At 35.8% G+C, this 21531-nt stretch overlaps 1 protein-coding gene across 2 annotated transcripts in view; it reads left to right on the top strand.

Moving 5' to 3' along the window:
- Positions 1-21531, top strand: part of LOC111427698 (Neuroligin 2) — a 105533-nt gene that overhangs the window by 79626 nt on the left and 4376 nt on the right. The window contains exons 6-9 of one of the 2 annotated variants that reach the window (XM_023062935.2): positions 7609-8285; positions 15553-15704; positions 15849-15872; positions 21363-21490. In XM_023062935.2, the coding sequence (XP_022918703.2) occupies positions 7609-8285; positions 15553-15704; positions 15849-15872; positions 21363-21490 (981 nt within the window). The remainder of the gene's footprint in view (positions 1-7608; positions 8286-15552; positions 15705-15848; positions 15873-21362; positions 21491-21531) is intronic. The other variant, XM_023062936.2, reaches the window with a different exon arrangement.

Raw genomic sequence — 21531 nt, forward strand, 5'->3', positions numbered from 1 at the left:
TAGTGTTTGTTTTAATAGTTTCATGAATTAAATAGCATCTATGACTTTTTCATTGACCAATATTTACTTCTATACACATTGAACTCCATCATTGAAGGTATTAATTATTTCAAACTATTCCACTGGAAACGTAGAATGTTTTTAATATAGAAGAATTTTCAGCAAATTTAGAATTTAAAGAAGTTTGAGGTTAGAAATCTAACCCCAAACTCAATCTTTCAAAAATTCTAAACCCAAATTCTAAATTTTAAAGTTTATCTTCAATAGATTCGTATCTTGTACATTTAAAACGATACATTAATTTGTTTTGTCCTGGTGTGTGTTCCAGAGACAGAACGTCGCGCCGTTATTTCTTTATGTAGGTAAGATAAAGGCGTGACGTATAGTCTGGAAAAGACAAACAATTCTAATTATACGGAATTATATTTTATCAATTTGTTGTTTTTTAAATTTATCCTTTTAAGATTAACACTCCGCCTGTGGTAATAGCTGTCTGAAAATATCGATCTCTAAAGTAACTTTTGGCACGGATAGTAGCCGTTGTTAACACAAATAACGACAAAGATTGACTTTATTACGCAAGCGCCTCACATTGTAAATAACCTATTTTCCCAAAACATTTTGCCCATTATTTTTGTAATAAAAAATTGTTTTGATGAACTTGCTTTCCCTGAAAAAGAATTATTTATTAGGTTCATTAATTATTTCGTTGTTTAAATTATTTTGATTATTTTTTACTAGCAGACTTGCGAAATAGGGTCAACAAAAACTTGTTTGTTTCCACTAAATATTAATAATAACCATTGTATATTGATGAAGGTAAAAAAATCCTCAGAATTCGAAATGGCTTGCATTAAATTAAAAAGTTACATGGTTCTACAAAAAATTTAACATTTAGATTCTTATAAAATATGATTTTACGTCAGCTGCGGAATAAAATTGACCAAACGTAAAAAAACGATAAAATTTCATGGTTAATGCATGACTAAAGTTGTCAAATTCACTAATTGAATTGATTTCGTAGTGAAAAAAGTTATGATGAAATCGAATAATGCGTACATAAAGTAAAGAGAAAATTACTTTATCCTATACCAACAGATGCTTTCGGTCCGATTAAATAATTGTAATTATAACTATCCCTTACACTCGTAGAACTAATTAAAAGTTTTCTAATTTCAGTGGATTAAGACCCAATCTGATTTAGAACATGAGAACACGTTAAATTTAATTATTCTCATCTACATTTTATAAGACTTAACTACAGATAAATTAAAAAAATCTAAATGTTTGCGATTGATAAGAATCGCTTTGGAAACTATTTAAATCCATGCATCGTAACCGCGATTCACAACTTCTACCGTCTACTATGTGAAGGGTGCTTTCAGGTTTAAATCCGTCTTCAACGACAAGCGTACTCGGTTGCCTGAAGGCTAAAGTCTAAACCAGTTAGGATCCAACATCAAATCGATGCTGGATGCCGCGTATGCAACCATGCCCGTCAACGGAGATCGCGTTCATCTCCTTATTTAGGATGTATTCAATCGAATTGTCGACGTGGATTTCGGGATTCTCTTCGTCCTATGATTTATTCATGAAACGTTTTTGGGTGGAAACTTTAGTAGAAAATATTTAGAATTTTTTCAAGAAATAATGATGTGAGTAGCGTGTATCTAGATTTTATATCTTTAGTAAATAATCCATCTTCCTTCATGTTCTAGCCTTCACAGATATTAACCCCTCCAAATAGATTTCTCTTGTATACCAACGGAACCCGGTCCATCTCGTTCCGTGTTTGCTTTATCCAGCTTTTGTAATAATCTTGGACGAAGGCGACCGGCAATGCGGGTTGATTGTTCAACGTTCCCATCCGGTTGTCACCGTCTGTCATCCATCTTGGTTCCGGTCAACGAACGGAAACAAAATTATACTCGACAAAAAATCTCTTCTCTAAAGCATCCCTTTTATCGGTCGGTTTTGCGGGATATTCGATTCGAGGGTCGATGGTTAGTGAAAATAGAGCAAAATTGAAGGGTACCCGACATGTCGCTTGAAATCGCCCAATTCCGTATGCATCTTGCGTCACACGTGCCTTGCGGCGGCTGCAGGATACGACCTGCACTCCGTCGATTAAATCGACATAATCTCGAAGTAACGCACGTGTTGCACGTATCAATGGGTGCCGTCGGTTTCAAAACACGGGGAAAATTGGTGGGTAACGGCGGAAATCCGCGCTTTAAAACGCCAGGATATGGAAATGAAATTGTACGCTTCGGGATGCATAAATATTTATGGGTTGCCAAGTAGTGGGAATTGTTTTGGGTCAAATACATGCAGAACTATTCCGGTTTATTGCGTGACTAGAAAAATATTGCTCGATGAACGCGAAACTACTAATTTTATACGAATGAAATGTCTGAATAAATATCCATTCTTATTATTGCAATTCCCTATGAGATTTTTTGAAATTACAATGTGAAAGGAAGAAAAAAGGGTTTGATTTATGGATGAAACACAAGAATAGTGACAACATTTTACTTATCCCAATACGGAGTACGTGAAGTTAGCCATCATTTCTCTTTGCTCTAGATTGTTGTAGAGTTGTTCTACATTGTTCCAAAGCGGCAAATAGAAAAAATAAAAACTTGGCGAGAAAATCGAAAAAAACGGGTTTTTTGACTAGCCCCCCATTTTTGGAAAAATCTGATTTTCTTTGTTGTTCTGGGTTGTTCTAGTTATTGCTCTAGAAAATCAAAATAACAACCCAGAACAACAAAGAAAATCTGATTTTCCAAAAATGAGGGGCTAGTCAAAAAACCCGTTCTTTCGATTTTCTCGCCAAGTTTCTATTTTTTTATTTGCCGCTTTGGAACAATGTAGAACAACTCTAGAATAATCTAGAACAACAATGGAAAATTTAAAATCAACAAATGGGGGGCTAAGTCCCGGACTCCCCAATACGTCCATTGTTCTACTGAATTATCCTTTGTTTTATAAGGTCCAATCTATGCACGTACGGGCACCACCGCAAACTGACAAACAAACCGCAAATTGCGGTCGAATCTAATAGTGATATCGACTGCGTATCACGTCTCTTGTTATACGAACTGGTGACTAATCGCATACCAGATTCCTGTTTTAACACGTTATATAATTTCCGTCTAAAGGAGGAGAATTTACAATTTCCCCCCGGACTATTAATTCTGGATTACACGTTTTCATCCAACAAAATTTGGGGTTGTTCAATGCGTAGTTTGGTTTTTATGAACAACCCTTCAGGAAACGTATTTTCTATTAAGTAAGTTTAATAAGTTCTAAAAGTTTAACGGCGCCCACTTAATTCATCATTCCCCGGTTGGATATTGAAAAAGTTTCCGGATTGGTATCGGAAGGAGGTTGACGGTTCAAAAGGCGTTGAAAAATGCTTTATTCCCTTCCTTTCCATTTACACCTCAAAACCATTGCAAACAACATACATTTTCTAAACGAAATAGGATTTTTTAATCGATCTAATTCTTTGCATTTTATTTCCAATTAAACACACAGACGATATCCAATCAAAAACATCTCGTGATTCTTAAAGTACAAAGAGCGGAATTAAGTGAGAGCCGCTCCCTTTATTACGCAGACGTCTTAAAAGGTATTTTTCCCGATTTCTACAAGTCATTAATTCCTGACTGCCAGGAACAGCAAGTTCTCTAATTTCTATCTCTGTAGTACAGCCAAAGGGAAGGAGGCAACAGAACGGAAACAATCGAGTCATTTGGCGAAGTGAGGTTTCCCAGCCCTATCCACTTATTACGATGTGATTTCATTCAATTGCGCACCGAGAACCGTCACAAATTGCGCCATAAATAAAAGCATAATGGAGTCGCCAATAAAGCTTCTCGAGCACGGGGCCGAAGGGTGGCTAATTGGAGGAGTAATTCTGGTACATCCCGTGAGGCCCCGGGAAACAAAACTCACACCGTCGAGACGACCTCGCCTCAAAAATCCCGATCAGAGACGACGGGAGAAAAGATAAAGGAGTTTGTTTTCAGAGTTGCGTGTTGAATAATTCAGGGAGTAATTTAATTTTAATTGGATTGTTAAACTGCCGGGGACAATTTTGTGAAGAAACTCTGTTTTATACAGTAACAATAAAATAGAGTTTATTTTATTAATGCCCTCTTTTTAAAAAATAATTTTGGATAAATGAGATGTTTTCGTCTTGGACCCAAGATTGTTCTTTGTTATAAGATATGCTCCAAACATAGATAGAGTTGAATGAAAGAAAATTTGGACCTGACCTAGTTCTTATAGAGAAAATTAAATTTGAAACAACGCAAAATTTATCACCATAGTTTATAAATTCCTTAACTGCGGAATGAATGAATATTCAGCTTCAACCATGGATATCTGGTTGAACTGCAAAACGGTTACGGTGTTTCGAACACCGCTTTCAATTTTAATACTAAATAAACCCCGTCCGGTTTTTACGGTCCTTTTAAACGTTTATTATAGTCGGTGCAGTTACCCAGGACCGCAAAACTGTCGCCGATTTCGGTGGCTCGCACCACTAATTTGCATGAAAAATATTTGCACTGGCGGGTGAGATTGCGCTTCCGGCAGCAATTAGAAGGGCAGTCGCGACCCGCTCTTGACACAGATCCCGAGGGAACGGCTGGGATTTTGCGGGTTGCAGAGGATCGCGGGACGGGAAAGCCGGGGAAAAGACGGAAAAGTGGGGCGCTAGTGAATGCACTCGGCGGGCGGTTCCGCGAAAGTTAACCCGAGGGTGCTGCCTGAGTGAGCCTCTCCAGGGGCCCTACTCTCCACAACGCTATTTCGAATAACCTATTCAACTTGCGTTACGCTAACACCTCGCTCTACTAGAATCCCTGACTTTCCTCGTGATGGCATTTTTAATGGGGTTTTCTTCTTCGTTATCTTCTAAATGAGATGGGATACGTATGTACACAAGAACCTAAGACTCTTTAGATTACCCCTTTGTATACATTTTACATCCGACGTTTTAAAATTGAACTTTATCATTATAGTTTTCCTTCTAATTGAATTATAATGGAAAAATTAAAAAAAAAAGAGAAAATAGAATAGCTGTACTTAAGTAGTAAAATAAATTTAAATTGTAGTCTTCTTCTCAACATTGCATCATCCTTCTGTAGACAACGTATAAGCATGGCGGTGTCTTAATATTAATAAAAGATTCAGTCCAGTCCACGCCAGTGCCTAGTACAAATGATTACTGTCAGGAAAAGGATATAGAAATTACAGCTGTAACTCTGAAAAAATATAACATTATTGTTATTTGTTTATATCGATCACCGCTAGGTGACTTAAACATCTTCAAGGAAAAACTGAAATGGTACCTGGTATACATTGCAGCAACGTATCCTAACTATAGAGTGCTACTTTCCGGAGATTTTAACATAAATTTTATGCATAGCAACCAAGATTCCATGGAGGTTTGTAATATATTCAATATGTTTGGAATGGAAGGCGTCTTTTCCAGTCCATCTAGATTATCACCGGGATCCGCAACCGGCATAGATAATATATTTACAGATTTAATAAACATCGAGGGAAAAACTACAAATCCACACTTATCTGATCATCTTACGCAGATTGCTAAAGTAACAACCAAAATCACAAACATTACAAATATGAAAAAGATAAGATTAATTACAACAGATAAAATACTTGAATTCAATCAGAGTCTTCGTGGGACGCAATGGCCAGATGCTCATCTTGGTTATTCCTCGTTCCATACCGCATTCACAAATTCGTTCAATCGCATATTTCCTGAAAAAGAAGTACCCGATACCAAGAAAAGACGTTGTCAAATGAATTTTCCTCCGGAACTAGAAAAGGAAGCCCTTAGAGCTTTGGCGTGTGGAGGACCACGAGATAGCTGCAGAATATTTAAAGCGATGCAAATATTAACTGTCCCTAGCATCTACATACTGGCGGCAATTACCCTTCTGCATAAGAACAAAATGAGATATTCATCTTATAGTGATATCCACCAACATGACACTAGGCAGAAGAACAGGATCGTCATTCCACAACACCGCATCAAAAGAGCACAACAAAGCACTAATTATATGTGCATAAAATTATATAATAAATTGCCACCAGCGTATTGTGAGTTGCCATTGCCCACCTTTAGAGGAAAAGTGAAGCGATTGTTACTACAATACTCCTTCTACTCAATAGAGGAATACTTAAATTGCATTTTTTTATTGAATATTATTATTATTTTCTTGTATTGTTGACTATTGTACGCACGTTTCTTTGCGACAAATAAGCATTATTATTATTATTATGAGATTCATTTAAGAAACTCCTACATAAAAATCGATTAAGAACGAATCCATTTCAAGACATTTGCACGCATGTTTCAACCCTAACTCCAATTCTTCCCACAAGAAACTCATGTCCAGATAGTCCCAGTTTCCCCCTCGTCACGTAACCTGGCCATTAATTTCCCCCGAACCGCCGTCTGTCTTCCCATTAAGCCTTATCTGTCACCGCGCGTCTTGGAATCCAACGCGGGGAGGATATTTACCACCCAGGGCGTATTATGAATGTTATGCAGAGCATGTTAATCGCGGGTCTTCCCCTCACCGAGTTCCCTCGCGTAATACGGTAATTTCTCATTACCGCAGTTCGCAAAGTTCCTAGGCCCCCCGCATCGCATAGTGTACGAGAGATGGTTTTGCATGTGCCCCCCAAATCTCGCCGAGTCCAATGGAACCATGCCACGTGTAATATCAGTTGACGTCAGACTTGCTCGCCAAACGAAAATTTGGCGCCCCTTTTGTTCTGATTCGTCGCCGTGAGAAGGCAGACGCTCATGTTAACCGAGAAAATTAACAACGGGTGCGCCGGTACTGCTTCGGGTAGTTGCGGCGCCTTGCACAAAATTGCTTTGCATTTCGAGAAGACGCCGGAAAGGGGCGTTGCAAAAGCTAGGGCGCGATAAGCGTCTCTGTCTTCCTAAAATCCATTTGTTTAATTATCCACGTGAAACGCCGCCGGTGTGAGACTTAATGAGAAGGCAAGTAGTTTTCCGTGCGATATTTCTAGTAAATGAATATATATCCCATTATTCACTCGATCTATCCGGTGGATTTTATTCTTTATTTGGTAAAGTAATTGAAACACTTAAATTATGTGGGTGCTCGATAATTTAATAGTTCATAAAATTGTTCATTGAACAAAATAAAGTTAATTATTTCGGACAGTATCTAGCGATGCGAATTTGATTGCGTATATAAATTTGATCGTAAATGACCAGATCGAGTATAGTTTAATAACCCAATTTAGTGTGGCGACTATTACATATTGAAAACAGATTATGATCGGTTATAATTTTCAAACGTTTCATTTCTAAATATTCGTATTTACCACGAAATAAATTGTGTCGAAATAGATGATATGAAATCGATCTCTGAACGTTAGTTTGTATTAGCGAAAATTTATATGGAATTAATAAGAACATAAAGTGCAATAATCGTTCCGGCACATCGAACCGGTTTTATTACGGGATTACGTTGACACGCCAAGCGCAAAAGCTTCCCTATTCTAACAGTCTCGTTATTTTTGCAGAGCTACTTCACCGCGTCGTTCTCCTGAGCGGCTCCGGTCTAAGCCCCTGGGCTCTACAGCGAGATCCTCTCTATGTAAAAAGAAAAGTGGCCGAACACACCGGATGTCACGGGGACCTCCTCGAGGACGACTTATCCCCGTGTTTGCGACTGAAGCAACTGAACCAGCTGCTATCCGTACAGTTAGACCCTCCTAGATTCTTGCCGGGATTCGCACCCTTCATAGACGGCACCATCCTTGTAAACCCCACGGCGCCCCCGCCCACCACATCCGGATCGCCCACCGTTGCAACATCTGCCGGTTACGAATTGGCGGACTTTCCGGACAGAGACTTGCTCTTCGTGCTGACTAGCACCGAATCATACTTGGACTTGAGCGCTCAGGATCTCGAGTTCGGGTTCAACGAGACCCGAAGGGACCGTATCCTGAGAACGTACGTCAGGAATTCTTACTACTACCATCTGAACGAGATCTTTTCGACGCTGAAGAACGAGTACACCGACTGGGAGAGGCCGTCGCAGAATCCGTTGAGTGTCCGAGACGCGACGCTAGAAGTACTCAGTGACGGCCACACGGCGGCACCTCTCATACGAATCGGCTACTTGCACTCAATGAGGGGCGGCAAAACCTTTTTTCTACACTTCTTACATCAGAGCGGCGAAAGGGATTTTCCGCAGGTTAGTGGTCCTTTCTATTCACCAGGCGTGAGCAGATCCAAGAGGTGCGAGATGGGATGAGTATCCTTGAGTAAGCTGATGATGAAAGGATCCTTGAACGTTTATTTTTGCAAGCGAACTTACTATAGACACATCCATCTTTTTATATTTATAAAAAACGTTTTTAGTTTTCGTTTTTATTTAGTTCTTCTGGTGTATATATTTAATTTATTTTAATTTCTTATCACTCTACTTTAAATTCGATTGAAAATCGAAGAACTTTCCAGTGATAAGCAAATATTCTAGCTAACGTCTCTTTTGGGATTCAAAAGCGAAACGAGACGATGTGGAATATCTGGATATCAGCTGTAAGTATCGACGTGTCGTCGCTTTCTTTCCGTTTCCTCTTCGGCTTCATTTTGCTCCGGGGTAAAAATGGCAATCTCCCCAATAAATTCCCTTCGATCGCGCTCTTCGGCGCCTTCTGCTTTACGGCCGGATCGGTCGTACTGCAGCCCGGAGGCGCAAGATGTTCAATGCGATAAATGGGACACAATATAGGTTTCGTTATGGCCGCACCACTTTTTCACCGCGGTCACGGTGCCGCTAACAAATAGTTGGGAAAATATTTGATGATCCTATCGCGATATGTGTTTGCCGTGCAGTATTTGCGAACCGGCAAACGTGCTATCTTTATGCTACAAACCGACGCAACGGCCGTATTCGGGGGCTAAAAATTTTTATAACTAAGCAAATTTATAGATAGCACAGCAAAAATTGAAAATGATAAATTTACAAATAAAATCTGATAGAGATTTTATAATCGATATAAATAATTGGTTAGAAATTTAGACTTTTTCTCTTTTAGCAGCCCGAAAGTGGCATAAAGTACCGAAACCCATCTCTTCTTTTCCTTAGGGTGCTATTTTCCCACCAACATAAATCTTGTCTTTCTGCATGCGCTAATTAATTATGTTGCTCCCTTTCCACCAAGGGGTGCTTATCTTGACACGGTTGAGCCAGGTTCAAATCTACAAATGGGACCTTAAGGCAAAAAATGTGTATATTTGAGGTAACCTCCGAGGATTTAGGCCCTTGATGAAATAAATTCGGCTAAGGAAGAATTCGCCGTTTATGGCATTAACTGCGAAACGGGGGGTAATTTAATTACTTTCTTAATTTATTCAAACATTTATCTCGTTTGCCTAAGTTTAATATAAACAACGAAAGTTTAATCGTGTTGATCGTTACTCAATAGGGTTTCGGTAACTTTTCATGAAAGTTCTAGTGTTGGAAGCCGTTTTTACTCTTCGAATCTCTATTGGGATACAGCGAATTTATTGATTACAAAGTTTATGTTTAGTTTTAGTTTATGAACAGTGTGTAGGTCGTGTTTTAAAACTTTTTAGACGATGAGTCTTCTTTAAAAATATAGCGTAACGTATGTTCTTGATATAAAACTGATATCGCACATACTTTGTTATTGTTTGTATCAAATCGTAAATCTCTTGGTACGTTACAGTTACAGCTGTATACAAGAGGGATATACAGCCTGATTCAGAGTAAGCGCCTTATTTTTTTTTAGCCACACTATGGGTACTACTTTCAAAATATTTGGCAGTAATATGTTTTAGGACACTCTCTACACGATGGTGATGTCATATTTTCAATTGGACGAATTATTTCAAAATGGCGACTATCAACTTTTTTTTTTTAAATGAAATGCCAAAATTTTTTTTTTATTATTGAGGTCCTAAAAACATTCTTTATACGATAGTATTTTGTTTTTCTTAAAAATTCATTTCTTTCCCCATCCAAAAGGAACCTAATATTTTAATCTATACTCTGTTTTTAAACCAGGAGGAGTATTTTAAATTTGTCACCAGATTGACCTTGCACGTGATTGGTTGAATGCGAGGAAGGTTTCCACACAGGCAATTTTGAATTTTGATTTTGAATTTGAAGGTTAGGTAATTGATAATTCGACAGTTTCGTGTCATTATTGTATATTTTGTGTTCTTAAACCCTTTTTTATTATATTTTGAAATAACTATACTCATAACTTCAATGTTAATTTGTATGTATAGTGTTGACGATAACAAACGAAAATAAATACAATAATAAGTAAATAAATAATTTAAATTTACCGCCAAAATATCTAGTGATATTTTCTGATTTTTTCCAGTGTAAATCTGACTTTCGCGTTTACTCCTCCTGGTTTAAAAACAGAGTATAGTTCTAGTGCAAGTGTTAGTTCTAGTTTTAATTGTTATTCAGCGGTAAGTTGTATATTTTTAAGTTTCGGGTTTAGCCCTGTGTCTTCAGACGCTGAATGTTAGGTAAGGTTAGTTTTATTTACAAACATTAATTATACCATGAAGTATTCTTTGGCAATTAGTAATGGCAATTATAGCGTGAAGTTTTCTTTTGTAATGTCAATTATAGCGTGAAGGAATGTGAGGTAAGGTTAGTTTTGTTTACAAACATTAATTATACCATGAAGTATTCTTTGGCAATTTGTAATGGCAATTATAGCGTGAAGTTTTCTTTTGTAATGTCAATTATAGCGTGAAGGAATGTGAGGTAAGGTTAGTTTTGTTTACAAACATTAATTATACCATGAAGTTTTCTTTGGCAATTAGTAATGGCAATTATAGCGTGAAGTTTTCTTTTGTAATGTCAATTATAGCGTGAAGGAATGTGAGGTAAGGTTAGTTTTGTTTACAAACATTAATTATACCTTGACGTTTTCTTTGGCAATTTGTAATGGCAATTATAGCGTGAAGTTTTCTTTTGTAATGTCAATTATAGCGTGAAGGAATGTGAGGTAAGGTTAGTTTTGTTTACAAACATTAATTATACCATGAAGTTTTCTTTGGCAATTAGTAATGGCAATTATAGCGTGAAGTTTTCTTTTGTAATGTCAATTATAGCGTGAAGGAATGTGAGGTAAGGTTAGTTTTGTTTACAAACATTAATTATACCTTGACGTTTTCTTTGGCAATTTGTAATGGCAATTATAGCGTGAAGTTTTCTTTTGTAATGTCAATTATAGCGTGAAGGAATGTGAGGTAAGGTTAGTTTTGTTTACAAACATTAATTATACCTTGAAGTTTTCTTTGGCAATTTGTAATGGCAATTATAGCGTGAAGTTTTCTTTTGTAATGTCAATTATAGCGTGAAGGAATGTTAGGTAAGGTTAGTTTTGTTTACAAACATTAATTATACCTTGAAGTTTTCTTTGGCAATTATACTCTGTTTTTAAACCAGGAGGAGTATTTTAAATTTGTCACCAGATTGACCTTGTACGTGATTGGTTGAATGCGAGGAAGGTTCACACACAGGCAATTTTGAATTTGAAGGTTAGGTTATTGACAATTCGACAATTTCGTGTCATTATTGTAAATTTTGTGTTCTTAAACCCTTCTTTATTATATTTTGAAATAAATACACTCATAACTTCAATGTTAATTTGTATGTTTAGTGTTGACGATAACAAACGAAAATAAATACAATAATAAGTAAATAAATAAATAATAACAATTATTAATTTAAATTTATCGCCAAAATATCTAGTGATATTTTCTGGTGATTTTTCCTAGTGTAAATCTGACTTTCGCGTTTACTCCTCCTGGTTTAAAAACAGAGTATAGTAGCGCATGAATGTTTTACACTCGATGTTATTTTTGTCAAAATAAATAAATAAGTAGATGTTTATTACAAAATAAAGTTTAATTGTTTCTTTTGTGTCTAGCGCTACTTGATATTTGGACAAAAATAACATCGAGTGTAAAACATTCATGCGCTACTAGATTAAAATGTGTGCTTTTTGATGGGGAAAGAAATGAATTTTTAAGAAAAACAAAATACTATCGTATAAAGAATGTTTTTAGGACCTCAATAATAAAAAAAATTTTGGCATTCCATTTAAAAAAAAAAAAGTTGACAGTCGCCATTTTGAAATAATTCTTCCAATTGAAAATGTGGCATCACCATCGTGTAGAGAATGACCCAAAACATATTACTGCCAAATATTTTGAAAGTAGTACCCATAGTGTGGCTAAAAAAAAATAAGGCGCTTACTCTGAATCAGGCTGTATAAAGTTAGATCTGGGAATATGGAAAAATGCGTCTCCTGAAATTCGTAAACTAACTTAACCCGCAACACCTTTCCTGGATGTTTTAGTCACTAGAAGACGCACAACTAAATCTGGAGTTCTAGTTTAGTGTTAGTTCTAGTTTTAGTTGTTATTTAGCGCTAGGTTGTTCTATATTTTGAACACTTCGAATTTTTTCCTGAAGGTTATAGTGCTAGTTTTAGTTCAATATAATGCATTAATTATAATAAAAGTAGCAATAATTATGTAAAACGTGTGTATATGTTGTAGCTAGAACGCATATGTGTGTCGCATATATCTCAGCTTATGCTGCAAATGGGTTAAGAAATAAAAACATTTATTATTTATATAAAGATTTATTGCTGGAGATATGTAACTTATAACGATGTACATTTTAAAATAGATAAAACAGCCACAAGCAAGTGGTATGCAAAAGTCACGTAGGCACGAACAGTAGACAGATGGCGTACTAGTTATGTGACCATTAACGTTGTCATGTTGCTCACAGCGGTTGCTTGCTTGAAAGCAGTTTTAAATTTCTTTAAATTAATGAAAAAGAAGGTGTAAATACGGATTCAGTATGATTTAAAGTGTGTTATTGAGATACTTCAGTAATTATGTGCATGTTAGTGAGAAAATCTTAATCTGATAAAGGTACTACAACTCAGCAGGGAGTATACATAGATGCGAAGTGCCGGAAAGTTTAATTTTCCAGAAAGCTTTCTATCACTTTCCGATGATTACTATCTTAATACAATTTGTTGCAACGAATTCAAATTAAACAAAGTTAGAATTATGGCGTAATTACTATACGAAACAACTATATCACGTTATATATATATAATTTTAAATATTTTTTACGCGACGAGTTGAGGTCGGAGCATTGCGGGAGCTAGTTTGGTTTAATTTTTCTTATCTTTTTCCTGTTAGTTTAGTTTCAGCGGCTCACAATGCGAATATGCAATTAAATAGCTCGAAAGGAGGTCATAAATCAAGAACAATGTGTGAGTGATGGAGTATAAGCTAGTCGTAGATTTTATTGCTTTCATAACAGTTTTGAGATGAATGAAGTCGTATAACCGTACAAAACCATTTCTAGACATGTAAATCCATCATGTGAAGATTGATTTTTTCGTTATTCAAAATGAAAATTATCGTTTTATACGCATAGTCAAAAAATATTTAACATAACTTACAAAGTTTGGGTTGAGTTGTGTAAAGCATTGATGTTATAAATCCAGCCTTAATTGTTGGGGTTCAAATACCATAAATATGCAATAAAATTAATTAACAGTGGTGAAATGCGCAATTATCTCCGCATTTCTAGAGCAAAAATCTTGGAAACGGAATCTCGGCTTAATCTCACGGAGTAAAATTTCAAAGTTAAGATTTTGACCGCAACTCAAAATAATTTCCAATCATCTTTTCAGTCGCTTCCTCCCAAGATAATCAATCTTCTTTAACGAAAATTTCAATATTTGTGAAGGTTTAAAATTAAATTTAGTTCTCTCAAACCTTCCTTCACAATCTTTTGGACTTATTTAAAGTTATAACATTCTATATCAAAAGTTAAAGTTCACCTTCATGAAAATCTTCGTTGTTTTTAAAATCCCGTTTTCTACTAAATCAACGGACCAATTACAAGAATTATTTATTATTTTCTTTTTATAAGAAAACCCATAATTAAACGAAAGAAAATATAGTACGCCTTTTAAACGAAATGTGCATTTAAAACGAAGAAACGTCAGGGCAGGTTCTAATTAATATTTATGGTCTCGTTTTTCACGGGAACCACTCCGGGCAGCGACGTGGCGGCGAAACGGCTGCCGTTGTTTTTAATTAATTAATATTTAATTGCGTCTCCAACGTCGCGAAAGCAATTACGCCCACGTAGATAAGGCGGTTAAATCGCGGCTCGTAAAATAAGTTTCCAACGCCGGTAGAAGCTTTTTGCCACCACGACCGTGTTCGCACTCCTTTTCGCGAACGACCCCAACCTTAATCAAACTAGAACTTTGTAGCGTTTATGTTACAGAGACACATCTAAGGTTGCAAAATACTGACGCGTACACAAACTTTTCAGCGAAAATGTTGCGGTTTCTCTCTCCTTTAGTATAATTGTGCTATAAAGTGATATAGATCCAATTAATTGGTGAAGTAAATAGAGTAAAAATAGACTAAATCGGATATAAACGTTTCATTCAAGCATCATAATTTGTAATGAAAAGAAATTTTCATCTCAATATAAATGGAACGCGAGAAAATCAATAGGAAAAATAAGGTCCTCTTGAATTCAGTTGAAAACTTGGGAGCTTAATATATACTCTTGGAGTAAAATGATAAAATAAAACACCAAAGAAAGTAAAAACCCATCGTATTTCAAGGATGAATTGAAACTCGGAAATAAAATACGTTAGAAAACGGACGAAATGTGATATCGGGTAAAGAAATTCGATTTCTTTATTTCGCTAAATTGATACAAGATATTATTTGCATATTAATTAAATATTAACAAGTAATTTCCAATAAATTGGTTCTGATACAATAATGCGTTAAAGAAAAGACGGAATTTATAAGTAATCCCTCCGTACCATTCCGCAGCACGATCGGAATTTAAATATTAACTCGCAGCATGGCTTCCGATCTTTTTTTGCTTGTGCCAGACTTGACTGTCTGAAAATTTAACTTACCCCCGAGGCTTCGTTCAATTGAAATATCTAGCGAAGTAAAGGAAGATGAATCGTTACAAAAAACATCCAAACAAAACCGCTATGCATTATTTATTAATTTCTGATACGACTAATCCGATTACGATGGAAGGAATTGCGAAAACTGTCTGCTCTTTGTAGTTAGTTTTCTTTACACTCAATTTTCTTAGAAAAGCGTCGGCAAAGCAATGGATTTAATTCGCCTTTCGGAGTTCAGCCACTAATTTTCGTATTCTTTGTAACTTTTTTTCTTTTAGTTAAGTTCTTACTATATAAAGAACGTTATGTTAAACTTATTTCTTTTCTTATAAGAATTAATTATTCTAACAAAAATAAAAAACCAAATGTAATAAATTTTCCTAAAAAAATACTTAAAGTTTAATTAAAAATGTCGTTACAAAGATTCTCCAAATTCTTTCCCTCAGTCGAAAGAAGCAACTAATCATGTTTTAATTGTTACAGAGAATGGGTAGTGTGAGAGGAGAAGACATTCCGTATATTTTAGGATTGCCTTTGGTCGGAGGAGGGCCATTCTTTCCACACAATTACTCACACCAAGATTCGGTCATCTCCAAAACAGTCATACATTACATCAGTAATTTTGCGAAAGGAGGGTAAGTTTCGCAAATAAATTTGAAATTTTTAATCATCCTTTATTTTTTTTCTGTTCTACTTTTAAAAACATAACGATTTAAGTTTAAAATCCCTTAGAATAGTAGTTTACCATGCCGATTAATTTTAATCGTTTCTTGTTGTAGACATTGTCAGATGTCAACTAACAAGTAAGACTCTATTTCACTTAATAAAAGTTTTTATTTAAACATTTTCATGTAGACATTAGAAATTTTTTGAAATCAATTTTTTGATATAGTTATACGTTAATTAATACCTTTGTAAATAAGTTTGTTGGTTCGAGTAAAATCTAACAGTAAAGTCAGCTTGATGTCTTTCCACTCTGATGGGGTTGGATGTGATAAAACACGAAGGGCGTTACCTTCCCGAAATTTAATTACTTGGGATTGGCAAGAAGGGTGAAGGGTGCTTCGATGGTTGGGTTGTTCCCTAAAACCGATCGAATCAATTATAAGCCGTCGACGTCCGACCGCCGCATTGCTGTCCCCCTCAACCCTGGCAATTAAGCTGATACAAGGAAGTCGACGGTGGTGGTTTTATCTCTTCTCGGTTTGTAAGCTCGTCTTCAACCTCAATGTCCCCAGATAATGTTATAGATAGGCAAAGATGTCGGTGACAGAACTGGGTCGAATATAGATCGCTAAACTTCCGAATGAGATATTGGATTAGGTCAAAACTAGGGGTTAAACTGTTGTCGAAATACATCAATTCAAAATTGAGTGGTAAACGGCTTACTAATTTCAACAGACACTTGTTTATTACATACATATTTATTTTATAATCATCATCTAATATGTACGTCTAATATATAGCAAGTGGATTCCTATGAAAATTAATATTTGAAGAACACGTTCTACTACCGCAAAGGGATGCGCCCATTACTGCACCGTACACCAAAGTAAGCCACAGTAAACCAGGTAGTAATAGGATGAGAATTAAAAATCTCCAATTCCATAACTTGGTACCTATGGATTTATATTGTTTCAATCCTTCCACTTCTTTCATAAATCGGTCATCGATTGTATTTATTTGACACCTCACCAAACTAACTACCGGGCATTTTCGATGCAATATATCTCCCATATCTTCAAAAAACCCTCCACGAGTAGGAGTGTGTATAAAATCTCTTGCGGTCATATTAGATATTTTCATTTTAAATGTCTAATTAATTCCCTGTCATCTATCGTTCCCCTAGTAATAGTAATAGAAGTAACAATCAAGGCAAAAATGTTTACAAGAAAAAATTTTTTGTAAACCATTTATTTGCTTATATAATATCTTGAAAGACACACGCTTAAACCCTAATGTTTCTAGTGCTAGGTCTAATATTAATTCTAGTGATACTGCAAATGTTAACACATATATAGAGTTATATTTATAAAAAGTCCTCAGATAACGTTTTGAAGTAAGCTGTGGAAATAGTGCGTAATTGGTTGCCTATACACCGGAATAGTTATTAAAAAGAATATAATATGTATATGTTACTGTAAAAGCCCGAACTACAGCAAATCTTAGGTTTAAATAGTAAATCTTAAGATTTACCAACAAGAATTGGTAAATGTGAGGATTTTTTAAACAAGAGATCTTTCTGGCTTTTACCAATAGAATTCCTTTTCACGTTCTTTGCGGTTTTTACTTTCGGCGGACTTTTACCATTCAGAGTTGGTAAATGTTAGGTTTCACTGGAAAATCTTAGGATTTACTGTTTTGGGCTTTTACAGTAACATATAAAATTTCTTAATTTTGAAACATTTTGGTTCTACTAAAATAAGTGATATACTAGAAAAATTAGTCAGTAATTAGTTAAGTGGTGCTTCTCAGCACCATACTTTATCGACAAGGGATTCCAACATATATAACGATATAAATATGCCATGAAATATTTAAACTTATGATTCCTCCTTTAGAGTTTAAGGGAATATTTTACATTAAAGCCTTACATCATAAAATATTAACGGGCTACTATATAAGCACTCACTCAGTGCCAGAATAACCGTAATATAATCGCGTAAAGCTTGCAGCATTCACGCGATAGTAACACTAATCTACACACTATTTCGCGCGTATTATATGGTTTAACGTAAAGCGACAAAATTACATAGATAATGCCCGGGGATATGAATATAGCGTGGTCGTCAACGGCGCAAATACTCTTCCAACATGTTATCACATTAAAGACTACTATAATAATAGGTCTGTCTAATGTTACTCAGATGATTAATGAAGTAATAGCATAAACTGAATTTGTATGGTAATGTTATTGTAAACAAGACGCTTTGTAGACAATTTGAGCAATAATCCGTATGATTTTAATTATAGATGTAATAGAGCGTAATGTTTCCAAACATGCACAATAAAGTTCGTATAGCAATTAAACTTTATCACTACGGATTAAGTTATGCACAAAGTTAATTTAAGTCGTTTTTATGTTATAAAGTTACGATGAGTAAAAATAAAAATAATATAAAATAAAAATAAACATGCTACAATGGATACATCAATTATTAGATGACAACCGTAAAAGATGCCATTTATGGCGTGAAGCTAAAATCTCAAAACACTTTCAAGTTTATAGGTGCACTAAATCCAAACTGCTCGAAGAAATGGGACGCGAACCATCCATAACGCAAATGGGATATTACATGGCCGAGCATCGCGCATTTACAACGAGTTTCAGCGAATCCCTATATTTATATTAGTGGATCTCGGAAAACTGGGACGCGACGCGATGGCGGGATTCCCGTATACGAGGATCTTAAATTTTCCACTAAACGCGCGTTTCCCGAATATTTCAACCGTTTCAATTCTTGGTTACTGAGAACACAAGGAAAATTTCAATGTGGTCGTAAGAAATTTTCACTTTCTCTCTTCCCGCTTTTCTCGCAATTTCTAAAACTCTTATTCTTTTTTTGAATTTGATTAAGTAGTTTTATTGATTAGCTAGTTTTAATTCATTTATACCGTACTGATAGGTAAAAATAAAAAGGGCTACAAACGATATTAGGGCTTAATTGAAGTTAATCTGAGACATCAAAGAGGAATTCTGTAGCCTTTGGCCATCCGGCGAACAGAGAAGGTGGGCGGAAAGGGCAAATTGAGTCACAGAGAGACGGCGGCGGCAGTCGCAGACGAAAGCAGTCTCGGCGCCGCATTAAAATTTCTAATTGCGAATTTTCCCCGATCTAATTACGGGAGAAAATTCCAATTTAAATTTTCCTGCGGTGGTCCAACACTCCTTCTCGTCCCAAGTTTCTTATCGTCTAACTTCACCCGGAACTGACATACCTTCCTAGAAAGAAAAAAAATAAACACATCTTTAACAATTTCAAAGATTGTCTGTAGTTAGCTAATTGGATTTTGGTGATTTTAATTTTAAGGAACTGCGACGAAGACAAATATTGTGGAAGGTTAATTTTGTATTAAATTGTTCTTTTATAACGGTTCCCCTAAGATTAAAACATTGCCCAATTTCCCTTCAGTTTACCACCCACGTTTAACAACACACCCTTCCTTGAGTTACGGGGTTGTGTGTTTTTTTAGGGACGCGTAAAATATGATTCACTTTACGGTCTGCAAAGCGTATGATAAAAAGGACGAGAGAGGTTGGACGGGGAGATGCAAGAGATGCTCTGCCAACCTGGGAAGACTCGTAAAATATTCTGTAGCACCCCTACTTTCAAACATATACCGTCCTGTCGGAGCTTTTTTTATAGCAGTCCGGGCATTTATTTAGGACACGGGCGGTTTCCCTGACCCCGTTTTAAAGCCTTTTTGGAAATGTGCCCTCCAAGATAAAAGAGTTGTAATTTAACCTTGTCTATATGGTGTTCACAAACTTAAATAAAATTTCGTTTAATCTAATCTAAAGATTAGATCAGTATTGATCGGATATCCCAAATTAATCCTGAAATTAGTTTGGTGTATTCAACTTTCGTTAAGGGTCGTTGAAGTTTTGGACAAACTCCAAAAGTCTTCACATACAAAGTTTATTAACTTTTGCAATAAAGCTTGCGCTTTTAGCCAGGGACAAAGTATCGTGGTGTCTTAATAAATAACTTAGAACAATGTGGCGAGCATGTGGCCGGAACTCTCCGAAGCGGAGGTGAACCGGTGGCAGCGACATTGGAGATATGTGGATACATAAACCCTTGTATCTAGCTATGGTATCTGGCATAAACAGACTCCGCGGAAATTGAACTGTCCCAGGGATCTCTGATACGGTAACGCGAATAGCGGGGCGAGACCGTAACTTCCGACCCACAATGCGAAATCTTTTATGGGATGTCGTCTCGGGTCTAAACTACTAGGCCAGATCAGCATCATTCCGATACACTAAAGTGAATACACTTCAGGTAAATGTATGTTAAGCCGTACCCAAGTCGTAACAGGTTGCCCATTTCGATGCTTTTAAGTTCACATCCACTCCGGTTGTGCATATTATCGTGAAGACATCTTATAACGAAAAATTTTACGATCAATCTGTTAAGAAAAGTTGTCTTAGGTAAAAACCTCGCAAAGTCAAGAAACCTTTTATAGTGTAATCAAGTTTCAAATTTAACGGGCTACCACAGGCCAAACTTATCCAAAGATATTTCATAACGTACCCGCCGCTACCAAATTTGCCCACCAACCATCGACCCACGAAATTAAATTTCTACCGCTATCTACCGCTCTACCCCCTTAACGCAACTTTATTACTATAAATACTTCAATGTTTTTGGGATCTTAGAAACTTAGAGTTGTTCGAAACTTTTAATATTTTACTTTGTAATTCTAACAAACGAGCATTCTTTAAAAAAATTTAAAAAAAAGCAATTTGTTTGCTAACCTGGTTCTGAAAAATGTCTGAAATATTCAACTGATAGTTATTAGATGTATCTTAAAATTAATTATTATCTTTTAATCTATATGTACGTCTAACGGTCGAATGCTCTTAATTTACACGCTGAACATGTAGCATAAAGCTGAAGTGCTTCATGAACTGTGACGTGTTTGTACTTGTTAGTACGGATGTGCGGCTAATCCAATTAACTAAAAGCGTGGCATCCAACTACATTGATCATAAAAGGATGGAAGCCGGGCAAACACCAGTCATTCCAACGGGTTTGTTGTGAAATCAGCTAACAATGCTTACAATTCTAACGGCTTAAGGAAAACTAATATAGCAGGCAAATACACGTTCCAACTAACAGTTGCGTTACAAATGTTTAACTATAATAAGGGACGCAAAAATAATTAATTTATACAAATTGTATCAAAAAAATCGGAGTAAATCTAATTTTAAAATTATTAACGATCTAAATGCATTTAAAAATGGTTTTCCGAAATTGCTTTTTCATTCATTTTATGATGGCAAATTTTATGTTCTTTTCCAATATTCTTTGTATCGTTAAATGCAAATTGTGAAGCTAAATATTTATTTATTTCGAATTGTTTCAACGCATTCCATTTTATGATATGAAATTCTTTCAAATTCGAATAATTTAATTTCCGTTGAAATCAAAATGCAATGAAATCAAACTTTATTTCTTCTCGGATCTAAAACATAATATATGTGCTAATATAAATATAAGTAATACATTTGTATGGTTCTTACAGATAATTTTTAATGGTAGTTAATTTCTTTATCTTCTTCGTAGGGATCCCAATGGAGAAGTTAAGAATGCCGTGAACGTCGACATGAAGAACCAGCAAAGGAGTCACGAAGACATGAATCTGCCCTTTTGGGATACCTACGACACTATCAATCAGCTTTACTTGGAACTAGGTGAGCAAATTGTTCTTTTACGATCACTAAATCTACCCGAG

The sequence above is a fragment of the Onthophagus taurus genome, chromosome 6, assembly GCF_036711975.1.
Source record: "Onthophagus taurus isolate NC chromosome 6, IU_Otau_3.0, whole genome shotgun sequence".
In the NCBI taxonomy this organism is placed as follows: Eukaryota; Metazoa; Arthropoda; class Insecta; order Coleoptera; family Scarabaeidae; genus Onthophagus; species Onthophagus taurus.